Raw genomic sequence first — 11,931 nt, 5'->3', positions numbered from 1 at the left:
CTAAATTCTTTGTTACGTTATTACAACTCACTATTACAAAAATTGCTTGAATTATTTTTTAAAAATGAAATTTTATTAACAAAGGATGCCCCTAATGAGTCACTGAAAACTTTCGCTTATAAGCAATGAATTTCAATTGAACGTGCCAATTTGATATTAATTCCGATAACGTACTGTTTGGAGAAAATAATAATTTTTTAAACATACTGTATATCTACATTGTACATCCAAGAATTCGTGATAAAGTCGTATATGTTTTTTAAATAGATGTTTCTGTGAATTTTGGTAAAATAAAGTTGTTTAAAAATCAGTGTAAATAAGTTTTAGTGATTGTAGTTGGACACACTACAAAATGTATTCGTTTTATTTAGTTCTATCTTTATGTGTTTTACAAGTGCATCCAATGGCACTCAGGGGACCTGTTTTAGCAAGATACCAGCCGTGTGGACTCGGTGTGATCTATTTCGATAAAATAACGGAAATTCTGTGGCGCGCTGAAATAAATCTCGAGTTATATCAAAATCTTCAGGCAGTTGAGATTGAAATTGTTTTTGAAAATGAAATGACGCTATACGGGGTGCGTAGTCATGATTTTTTTAAATAAGTACATGAGATGGTTTATTAGTTAGTTTTTTATTTGCGGAGTAAACGTTCTTTATATAAATGTAACGTAAATACGGAATGGTAATTAATATGGGATTGTAGAGGATACCTTCTTAGGCTGCAAAACAAAGAACATAAATTGTGAAAAATCCATTTTTAGCATTATTGGTTAGTTATTTAGGTATTCAGACTTAGGCAAGGTTTTCCTTAGAGAGCAAGTTTAGCTGGTGTTATTGGTTAATAATAATGATCGTTTAAGAGTCTAGCAATATCATGAACAACTTGCATTAGAAAACTCTATATTTATAGAATCTAAGCAAAATAATGGATGTGATCTTCTATAACAAGATCCCCAAGACTGTGATGGACCTGCCAATGCACAGCTTTAAGCAATGTGTAAAAAAAACATTTACTTAGTCGAGGTTACTACAACATTGATGAGTTCCTTAATGACAAAGGTTCTTGGAGGCCATTGGATCAGCTTCCACCTTCACACAGGAAGTACTTAAAACTATAAGAAATTGTAATGTTTATCATCAATGTAAATTATAACACTGTATGATTTATTTTTAAAAAAAAGCAACTGTTGACTTTCTTGCCGGTTTTCTCTGCAGAACCTGCCTTCCGAACCAGTGGTAGAATCTTTACAAATAGTCAATTGTCGTATCAAAAGTGCTTGTAAACTGAGCCTACAAAAAATAAATGAATTTTGATTTTTTAAATTTGAAGCTGATCGTTTATCAGTACCGTTTTGTTTTATTTCAGGTATCTCACGACAGCACAATTTTAATCAACAATCAATCACACAACTTCACCTTCATACCAAAAGGTGGCATTCCAGACATTTATCACATCTATACATCGTTAACACAACGTGGAAATATAACAACGTCCGTGCCAACTGTGGAATCTTTTCGTTTGAATAGAATGGTGTTATGTAACGCTTTTCTCAAGGTAAAATATTATGAAAGTTTTTATACGCTATTTTATGTAAAAAAAATGGAATGTGACCCAAATGAAGGAGCTAGGTAAGTGTGATGTTCGTAGATGCTGCACTTAACTGTTAGTAGAGCAAATGTTAGTTATAATTATGTTAAGTATTTTGCCTGGCTCTTTATAACACGTGAAAACCTGTGGTGTGCACAATAATTCTTAATATGATAAGTATGATAAGTCTTGAAAGTTTTTTTTTTAATCTTAAAAGATTTTCTTAATTCTCTGCGTGTGTGAATTCTGCGAATCCACATTGGAACAGCGTGGTGGACTATTGGCGTAACCCCATTCATTCTGAGAGGAGACTCGTGCACAATAGTGAGCCAAATATGGGTTGTTTATAATAAATTAATATTAATAACTAGCGGACGCCCGCGATTTCGTCCGCGTGGAATTTAGTTTTTCACAAATCTCGCGGGAACCATGGATTTTTCCGAGATGAAAAGTAGCCTATGTGTTAATCCAGAGTAAAATATATTTCCATTCCAAATTTCAGCCAAATCGCTTCAGTAGCCGCAGAGAAAAAAGAGGACCAAACACTTTCACACTTACACACAAACTTTCGCCTTTATAATATTAGTAGGATTGTTGTTTTCAAAATTGGTGTCAGGCTGAAGGGAATAAGAATCCACAAACTATATTCTTTTATTTCAGGCTGCCGATACGCTAAGCTCTCTAGATGCATCCAGACCAGGTGATGCCGTAAACAGTCATGTATGTGGGAGACGATCACTAGATCACGCGGAAGTGAGCTACGTAAGAACAGAGTTCGCCCAACCCGGAGATTGGCCGTGGCATGTGGCTATACTGATTAAAAAACCCTTCACTGATCTAGCGAACTACCAATGCGGAGGAAACGTAATATCTACCACTGCGGTTCTAACCGGTATGAGAGTTTTCCTTCATTGTTCCATTATTTCCTTGCTCGACGGATTCGCTTCCGTTATAGATTGTTACTAATCAAAATTAAAAAAAAAGTATACTGACTTTCATGTATTAAAAAAAATCAGTTTAGCAAAAGAATGTGTAGAAGAATATAATTAGTTATATGTAATATAATATGTAAGGAGAAAATAATTAGTGTTTTGCACAAAAACCATTTTTTTTCATAATAATTATATATATAGTATTTCTTGTGTTAATTAATTACAATTTAATCCCATTTTTAATTAGTGGCATTCAATAACTGTCTAATCTCATCATCATCATCATTAAGTTGTTGGATATTAATTGGATTTATTGGTTGTTGGATGTATAAGTTGATGGACGTCCACTGCTGGACATAGGTCTCTTGCATGTACTTCCAAACACAACGGTCTCGTGCCGCCAGAACCAAGAGGCTACTGCAACCTGCTTGACGTCCCTCTTGGTGTCTTTAGGACCTGAGGAATTTTGGACGTAAAGATGTCGCGGAATTTTCCGAACGTTGTCCAGTTCTTGAAATTGGACCTACCTAACTGGACTGTGTGTCCTAGATAAATACTATTCGTCTACAATTTCGAACGCAGTGTCCTCAACAATAACTACATATAATTAATCTCTGTGAATCTATTATAATAAATCTAATCTATACAATTGATGTGTATCTGTTTGTAGGTATTTGTAAATGAACAGCTATTCATATGAATAAAATATGATAAAATATTTTATTCATATGAATAAAAAAATCAATTTATAATTTATTTATGTATTTGTTTTGTCTAATCTTTAAAGTGAGGTTGTGAGATTGTAGGGGTAATCTCTTGATATACTGAACCGATTTTGAAAATTCTTTTACCAAAAAAAAACCAAGTTATTAGTGAGTGTTATAGACTGTATTTCATGCCTTTGTTCCCACGGGAACAGGAACTACGCGGGTGTAATCGCGGGACGTCGACCTTCTCGTAAGTCATAAGGAAATGTCTATAAGTAACGTTGTATTTATTTTTCAGCTGGCCATTGTGTCTTTTTGGAAAACGTTTTAGTAGATACAAACAGAATAATAATTGAAGCTGGCCTCACAAATCTTAACGATTTTAATCAGGAGGGCAGACAGACATTACTAGTAAGGATAATTATTTTCTGTATACCTATTAAGGTTTATACTTTATTTACTATACTATTCCAACTTGTGAATCGATTGGCCATTGCAGAAATTTGTCAATTTATATTGACTGACTAACTTACTTTCGGTTTCTACACGACATCGTACCGGAACGCTAAATAGCTTGGCGGTACGTCTTTGCCTTTAGGGTGGTATCTAGCCACGGCCGAAATCTCTCACCAGCCCAGACCTGGACCACTTAAGAAAACCTCAATCAGCCCAGTCGGGAATCGAACCCTGAACCTCAGTCTTGTAAATCCACCGCACATACCACTGCGCCACCGAGGCAGTCAAGAGTACCTCAATGTCAAGGTTCAGCATTCATAGCTACTCTAAGTTTTAATGTTTCGAAATATAATATAGTGTGAAGCCTTTTATGGGAAATGTACATGTAGTATCTTGAAAATTACCTTCTTCTCTCGAAAACATATTTCATGAAGCATGCAACAAACTAAGGCACCATACGAATTAATGCATCTTTTATACTGGTTTGAATTGCAGGCGGAAAGAGTAATTCTGCATCCCGATTACAGCGCGGACCAATCTACTTCAGACCTCGCTATTGTGATAGTAAATAAACTACGGTATACTGAATACGTCCAACCCATTTGTATATGGGGCCCGGTGTACGACAAAACTGCTCTTTTTGGCAAACAGGCTGTGGTAAGTACATACAATGTTATACAAACAAATATTTTTATATATATGTCGGGGCATCGACTATATTCCACTTCTGATATCGGCGAAGCCGTAGTCTAAGAGCAGGTTCTAAGCTTTATGTGTCAAGGATGGCAGATACACAAAGTAACACTATCAATCATCACCGAATCGATCACTTAACTTACAACTACAGGTCTACCCTCTAGTTACACTTGATCAAGTACAGCGCTGGTACTATCACATGTAAACCAGGATTAACTATCGTATGGCAAGGAGTCAGCCACTAGCTGATATCAGACTTGTAACTGATCCAGTTGGGTTAAAGGGCCCTTTTACAGTATACTAATACTCCCCCATTCTCAGCTGGTGTTGGCTCCCAGCTAATTAATTAGCAATGCAATGGCCTTACTTCTATAAACTCACCCACTGAAGTTCGGAAACACTATCAATATTTTAACACCACTATTTAACAAATGGAAGACGAGTATCCATTCCAAGAACTTGATTACACTGAACTGATCAACCAACAGACTACAGCGTGGCAGGGCACCTTCCTTCCGTAAAGCGTACCTTTCAGCGGCCTACGCGCCATTTCAACTCAATACTATTGGACGAGAGTCACGTGATAAATCTTTCACAGTCTTATTTATTTAAACAGTAAATAACTAAAACCCAATTCCATGAAAACTTTATTCTAATATTATCACAATAATTTACGTAGATTTTGCTAACCAATCAAATAACTCACTCGGCGACTTATATAAAATATGGGACAAGTGAACAATAAATTGATTCATATGAATGCTGTTACAACATAAGTTTGTTAGCACATGTCATGCTGCTTCCATAATTAGGTACGCTAGGCAATTATTTAGTTTAGATCTGGACCATAGTGGCATTGGGAGGTAGCTGCTTTAAAGGTTTAGACTCTCAAGTCATTAAGCTTGATCAGTTTGGCGAGAGAATAGATTAAGGAATAATTGTTAAGTATTGAGAAAAAAAAAAGGTAAGGAAAAACGTCTTGCGAAATTCTCACAGTCCTACACCGTTTGAGACATAATATGCTATTTAATTTATTTAAATGCACATAACTGAAAATTTGGAGGTGCATGCCCGGACCAGATTCGAACTTACAACCTCCGAGGTATATAGTGTAGTTGAATACAACGTTAAGTATGCTAAATACGAGTGTATCTGTTTTATTATAGATTACTGGATTTGGGACTACGGAGCAAGGCATGCTATCCGATACTCTCAGAGTAACTAACATAATGGTCCAAAATGACACTGTATGCAATGACTTTGCCCCAGATTTGTATCCATTACTACTGAATGAATTTACATTCTGCGCTGGTTTCGGTCCAAATGCTGGTAAGTGAATTTCAATTTATATTTTTACACTAAGTTAAGGCGGCTTTTATTTTGTTTCCAAGCTCGAATTTCTCCCTCTCAAAAAATTTAAAAAAGTGTCTTTATCATCATCATCATCATTAACAGCCGATGGACGTCCACTGCTGGACATAGGCCTCTTGCATGGACTTCTAATCATAAAGGTCTTGAGCCGCCAGTACCTATCCAGCGGCTCTCTGCAACCGCTTGATCTACTCGGTCCGCCTATTGGTCGCCGGCTGGGCCGATTGAGGTTTTCTTTATTGATCCAGGTCTGGCTGGCTAGGAGGAATCAGTCGTGGCTACCCGCAAAGACGTACCGCCAAGCGATTTAGCGTTCCGGTACGATGTCGTGTAGAAACCAAAAGGGGTGTGGATTTTCATCCTCCTCCTAACAAGTTAGGCCGCTTCCATCTTAGATTGCATTATCACTTACCATTAAGTGAGATTTTAGTCAAAAGTGAAATTATATCTATCTATGATGCCTTATGGGGTTCTTCGTTCTTTACACAAACTACTTTATTATTTAATTTAACAGTTTATTTATTTTGTTTGAAGGTATAAATCCTCGAAACGGAGACAGTGGTGGTGGTCTTATAGTCCCCATAAAGCAATCGGATCACAAAGTCAGCTGGTTCCTTCGGGGAATCCTGTCCAAATGCGGCCTACCGACTGGCCAGGCTATTTGTGACCCCGCGTACTACGTCGTGTACACAGACGTCGGACCACATTATGGTTGGATATACCATAACGGTGGCCTACTATTTTCTAGCAACGTTGTTTCATGAATATTTTAACTGACGTAGGACCTCATTATGGTTGGATATACCATAACGGTGGCCTACTATTTTCTAGCAACGTTGTTTCATTAATCTTTTAACTGACGTCAGACCCCATTATGGTTGGATATACCATAACGGTGATCTACTATTTTCTAGCAACGTTGTTTCATGAATCTTTTAACTGACGTTGGACCCAATTATGGTTGGATATACCATAACGGTGGCCTACTATTTTCTAGCAACGTTGTTTCATGAGTCTTTTAACTGACGTCGAACCACATTATGGTTGGATATGCCATAACGGCGGCCTACTATTTTCTAGCAACGTTGTTTCATGAGTCTATTAACTGACGTCGAACCACATTATAGTTGGATATACCATAACGGTGGCCTACTATTTTCTAGCAACGTTGTTTCATTAATCTTTTAACTGACGTCAGACCCCATTATGGTTGGATATACCATAACGGTGATCTACTATTTTCTAGCAACGTTGTTTCATGAATCTTTTAACTGACGTTGGACCCAATTATGGTTGGATATACCATAACGGTGGCCTACTATTTTCTAGCAACGTTGTTTCATGAGTCTTTTAACTGACGTCGAACCACATTATGGTTGGATATACCATAACGGTCGCCTACTATTTTCTAGCAACGTTGTTTCATGAATCTTTTAACTGACGTCGGACCCCATTATGGTTGAATATACTATAACGGTGGCCTAGTATTTTCTAGCAATGTTGTTTCATGAATCTTTTAACTTTATCGGCCTTATAAAACCTGTTCTTTAAATTAAAGAAAACTTTAATCAGTAGTAATTAGGTGCACTTTAATTTGAATGAAAGTTAAGGTTTACATCTTATGTTTATAAATATGGACGTATAACTTGTAAAGTTAAAAATATTTTTTCTCAAATTTGAAATTAACTTTGTAAATAGTTTTCGATAATAGAAGTATATACCAAAATTATTTTAAGCTAAGTTAAGTGAAAATAAATTAAAACTTTATTGGTCATCTGGTTTTTTAATAAATTTTTCGCCATTTTTCATCATTATTGATCTCAATATTTCCAGCTAGATTTATTAATTTTATAAATGTAAGTATGTTTGTGTGTCTAGAAACTAAGAGTTTTAGGTTCTCGGCTTATTGAAATTGTAGATAGGGGAAGAAAAAGTTACATAAGTTTTACTTAAAAATAATTGTTATTTAGCCGTAAGTCGTATTGGTTCAACCACAGATATAAGAAGCGTTAGCATTTAGCGATGTCTGTTCTGTGGGTTCAATCGTTCAGTGAAAGCAAACATAAGGTTCATCGTAAACTACTTATGTGAACTTTCAAATAGAACATGTCCCTGCATAAAATTAGTCCGTGTGACAAACGTCCTAACATTTCAACCGCTCCTTTGTTCTAGGAGTTATGTACGTTTCTGAGTAAATATCTTCTATTACCGAAGTGTAACACAGTCTTGCACTTTTCAAATGCAAAAATGCATTGCCTTCCCTGAGAACTATCAGCCGATGGACGTGCACTGCTGGACATAGGCCTCTTGCATGGACCAAGCACAACGGTCTCGTGCCGACAGTATCCAGCGGCTCCCTGCAACCCGCTTGATGTTCTCGGTCCACCTAATGGGGAGTCGACCAACTCTGCGCTTTCCGGTGCGATGTCGCCATTCCAGCACCTTGCGACTCCAACGCCCATCGGCTCTTCGAACTATGTGGCCTGCCCATTGCCACTTCAGCTTGCCGACTCACTGAGCTATATCAGTGATTTTAGTTCGTCTGCAGATTTCCTCATTTCTGATTCGATCACGCAGAGAAACCCCAAGCATAGCAACGTCCATCGGCTCTTCGAACTATGTGGCCTGCCCATTGCCAGTGCCTACCCTAAATATAATCCCTTTGCACACGACTACTATCATTACTAACTGTAAACTGTTAATGATAACTTCGTGGAAGAAAGAAAAATTCAATATTTTATAACCCGACCCAAAAGTCAGACCAAGGATCGCATGACCCGAAGCTGCATTGTTTAATCATTAGACCAACGTGACAGTTAAGGAGTAAAAATACATGTACAAAATATTCCTAATATTTAATTGAACGAATGTTATTTTATATTTAAAACCAAAGTGCCAAAACTGGAATAGAAATAATATATTGAATATGTATAAAATTGGCTTTCTTTACAATTTTATTGAACAAAGACTTTTCGCTGTATAAGTATGTGATCACATTTGTCTGAGAAAATAATTCCAGTGCCTCCCCTAAGATGCGTACGTTAAGCGACTTTGAAACGTGTACTGCAATACTTAAGGTATGTTTTTGTTATTCATTTTAGGATCCCCGTTTTGTGCTAGAAAGCGGATTGATTTTAGAATAATGACTATCAGTTAATCGAATGGTGTAATTTTCCGGAGGGCGTCGAAGCATTTTACTGTTCTTTCCTGGGCAAGATGGTGCTGTAAGAGTTATTTAATGGCGTGAGAAAAGGATATAATGTTGTGAATTAGTGACATGTTTGTATTACGATAGGTTTTTTTTATTGTTCATTATTTGGTGTTACTGAAACTTACTTTCATACTGACATACTTTCTCTTTAAATGAAGTCATACCAATCTTTTTAATATTTTAAAGGCGAATTTAATAATTATTCAGATAAATTTCTTTGTGCTTGGAAAAAAATCTTTAGGTTGGTAGGTACACCTTGATGTTCAGAGTGAGGCTGAAATCTTAGGTCCCTGGTTATAAGTAGTACTACGAACATCCTAACAAAACATATCCTTTAAAAAAAGCATAGCATATTATCAAAAGATATTGAAGAACAATTACTTGATAATTAGATTTTAATACTAGACTTTTAGTTTAATAAAGATAATTCTTATAATTTTAATAGTTATATTTTAGCGGGGTGTTTAGTTAGCCATTTGAGCCTCTATAGCTCAACGGTAAGAGCGGTCGGCCTCATCACCGAAGGTGGTGGTTCGATCCCCGTCCCGTTGGTCTATTGTCGTACCCACTGCTAATACAGTCTTTCCCGACTAGTTGGAGGGGAATAGGAATATTGGTTATATTTAAAAAGATATGGCAAATATTCTTTAAAAAAAAAAAACAAAAAAATGTAAGCGTTCTATTGAACGTAGTTTTAAATACGCATAAATGAGTATGACTTTATGGCGCATATAGAATTTATCCAAATATTTAAAACAATTCAACATGTTTTCCACATGGGATACACCGAATAGAATACACACACAACCGGCGCCATGACATTTTAAATGTTATCGCGATGTCACGGTTGAACACACAACACCTGCGATGTACCGATATTAATGTCAAAAGTGGGTAAAACTATGATATACTAGTCGTAGCTCGCATCTACGTCCGTATATAATCTTTTTCCACAAATGTACCGAAGTTAACCAAGTTTCGCCAATCTGACAATCTAGTGTATCATTGTAACCTAGTAAACCAGGGCTGTTAAAGTTGCTATTTTTATATATTACTAGCGAAACCGGTCAAGCTTCGTTTTGACATAAGTGCACTTAATCTCTATCCCTACTCTACCCTTCCATACCTCTACCCCTACCCTACCCATACCCTACCCCTACCCTACCCCTACCCCTACCCTACCCTACCCCTACCGCTTGACTCTTAAACGTTTGTATGGGAAACAGAAAAGAGCAGTTTTTAGGGTTTTCCCAGAAATTATTTGATTTTTTCTCACCTTTTAAACCTTCCCTATACCTCCACGAACATTCAACATTCAAGACCAAGATAAGATAAATCCGTTAAGCTATTCTCGAGTTTTAGCGAGACTAACGAACAGCAATTCATTTATATATATATATAGATTTTGACCGGGAATCGGGACTCGAATTCTAGTTTTTACTATCCATAGCCAAATATTTTCACAAAATCGACTCTATAAACTAATAAGGTGGTAGGTGATCGTCGTATAATTTACTTTTTAATATAAACTATGTATTTTTGATAAATAATACACCACCAAAATCTTTCTTGGTGTGACGAAAACAACGTCAAATGTCTAAACAAGTATAGAACATAGACACAGAATAGTATTTTCTACAAGTATTAGAAGCAACTTTAACTACTGTACTAGAGAACCATCTTCCACGATCTGCAGTGTTTATTTATATCTTAAGTGAAGATACCTATAGCATATTGATAACCGTCAAAGAGCTACCCTCAGACTTAAGCCCTCCACACCTGGAATTGTATCGTGACAATGCACAATAACGTGGAAACGGATACTTCACGTTGTGTCTTATTGCAACGGCATAAGTGTTATATTCCTACAACTACTAAGAAAGATATAAAACAAATAAGGTTAGTGGAGCAAGAAACCACTTCAGTTGGTGCAAACATGTCAGGAGCGAGTCTAAATCGGTCATAGCGGGCTCAGCCGATGGACGAATACATAGTAATGAATAAATAAATTTATTTTTCTCTCTGTAAAAATGCCGAGAAATCCAACAAAATCCCTCTATGTACATTTTACTCCGGAGATTCTGCTGATTCGACAGTATGATATTTAAAAAAAAAATACCTCAAATCTATACTACAGACCTACTCGGTGTGTACTGTTTACCGTGTAAGAAAACGCATGTCATTACATACCTAACTTATTTATTTTTAATTTGTTTGTTGGTAAACAGTACTCTTCAAGAAAGGCTGTAGTAGTAGTATTTTTCAACTGCATTCATCTAGTAAATCAGAAAAAACTACGCGATCGTGTGTGCAATTCGGGACTTTTCTTCGAACTTTTCGTATTCATAATCGTATTTGCGGTTTGAATTAATTTTGATGTGCAATAGACAATAACTTGGTTTAATCGAGGCCGAACAAAGTGTTGGTAAAATCGTGTTTATGTGTTTGTCGATGTGACTGGTCTACCATCGAAAGGTAAAACTTACCTTATTGCCCTCGTTGAATAAAGAAAGGAACTTCCAGAATTCTTAAAACCAGCTATCCTAATTATACACTCAATTTTATTCCCGTCGAAATATCCCCATTTAGTTTTAGAGTTCCGATGGCTACTTCCAACGCCATCGTCAGACAAGCAACACAATACTTTCAAGCTGGAAGAAATAACTGAACGTATTTTTTATATCTGTGATATTTTAGAATTTGAACTATCGTGAGTGTTATTCATATTAATTTATTATGAAACACGGCTAAAACTCACGTGATATTAGGCTGGAGTATGCCCGACTAGTTTCGAACCCATACGGGGCCCTTAGTCATGAGCTGGTTCTTGCATCGCGGCACGATCCAAACTCTAGTCGGGCATACTCCGACCTAATATCACGTGACTTTTAGCCGTGTTTCATAATCAATCTCTGTGATACCTGTTCTGCTACACATTTAATATATAAGTAATTTTGTTTAGAACAAA

General features: G+C 36.5%; 1 protein-coding gene across 1 annotated transcript; it reads left to right on the top strand.

Moving 5' to 3' along the window:
* Nucleotides 1-263: 263 nt before the first annotated feature.
* On the top strand, nucleotides 264-7,509 carry LOC112047940 (serine protease gd). Its single transcript, XM_052884799.1, has 7 exons — nucleotides 264-577; nucleotides 1,333-1,557; nucleotides 2,251-2,482; nucleotides 3,528-3,640; nucleotides 4,181-4,342; nucleotides 5,548-5,710; nucleotides 6,287-7,509. The coding sequence occupies exons 1-7, from the start codon at nucleotides 353-355 to the stop codon at nucleotides 6,514-6,516; spliced, it is 1,350 nt and encodes a 449-aa protein (XP_052740759.1). The 5' UTR covers nucleotides 264-352; the 3' UTR covers nucleotides 6,517-7,509.
* Nucleotides 7,510-11,931: the final 4,422 nt, after the last annotated feature.

This window comes from Bicyclus anynana, chromosome 12, assembly GCF_947172395.1.
Source record: "Bicyclus anynana chromosome 12, ilBicAnyn1.1, whole genome shotgun sequence".
NCBI lineage: Eukaryota > Metazoa > Arthropoda > Insecta > Lepidoptera > Nymphalidae > Bicyclus > Bicyclus anynana.
This window is presented reverse-complemented; position numbering and strand designations above follow the sequence as displayed.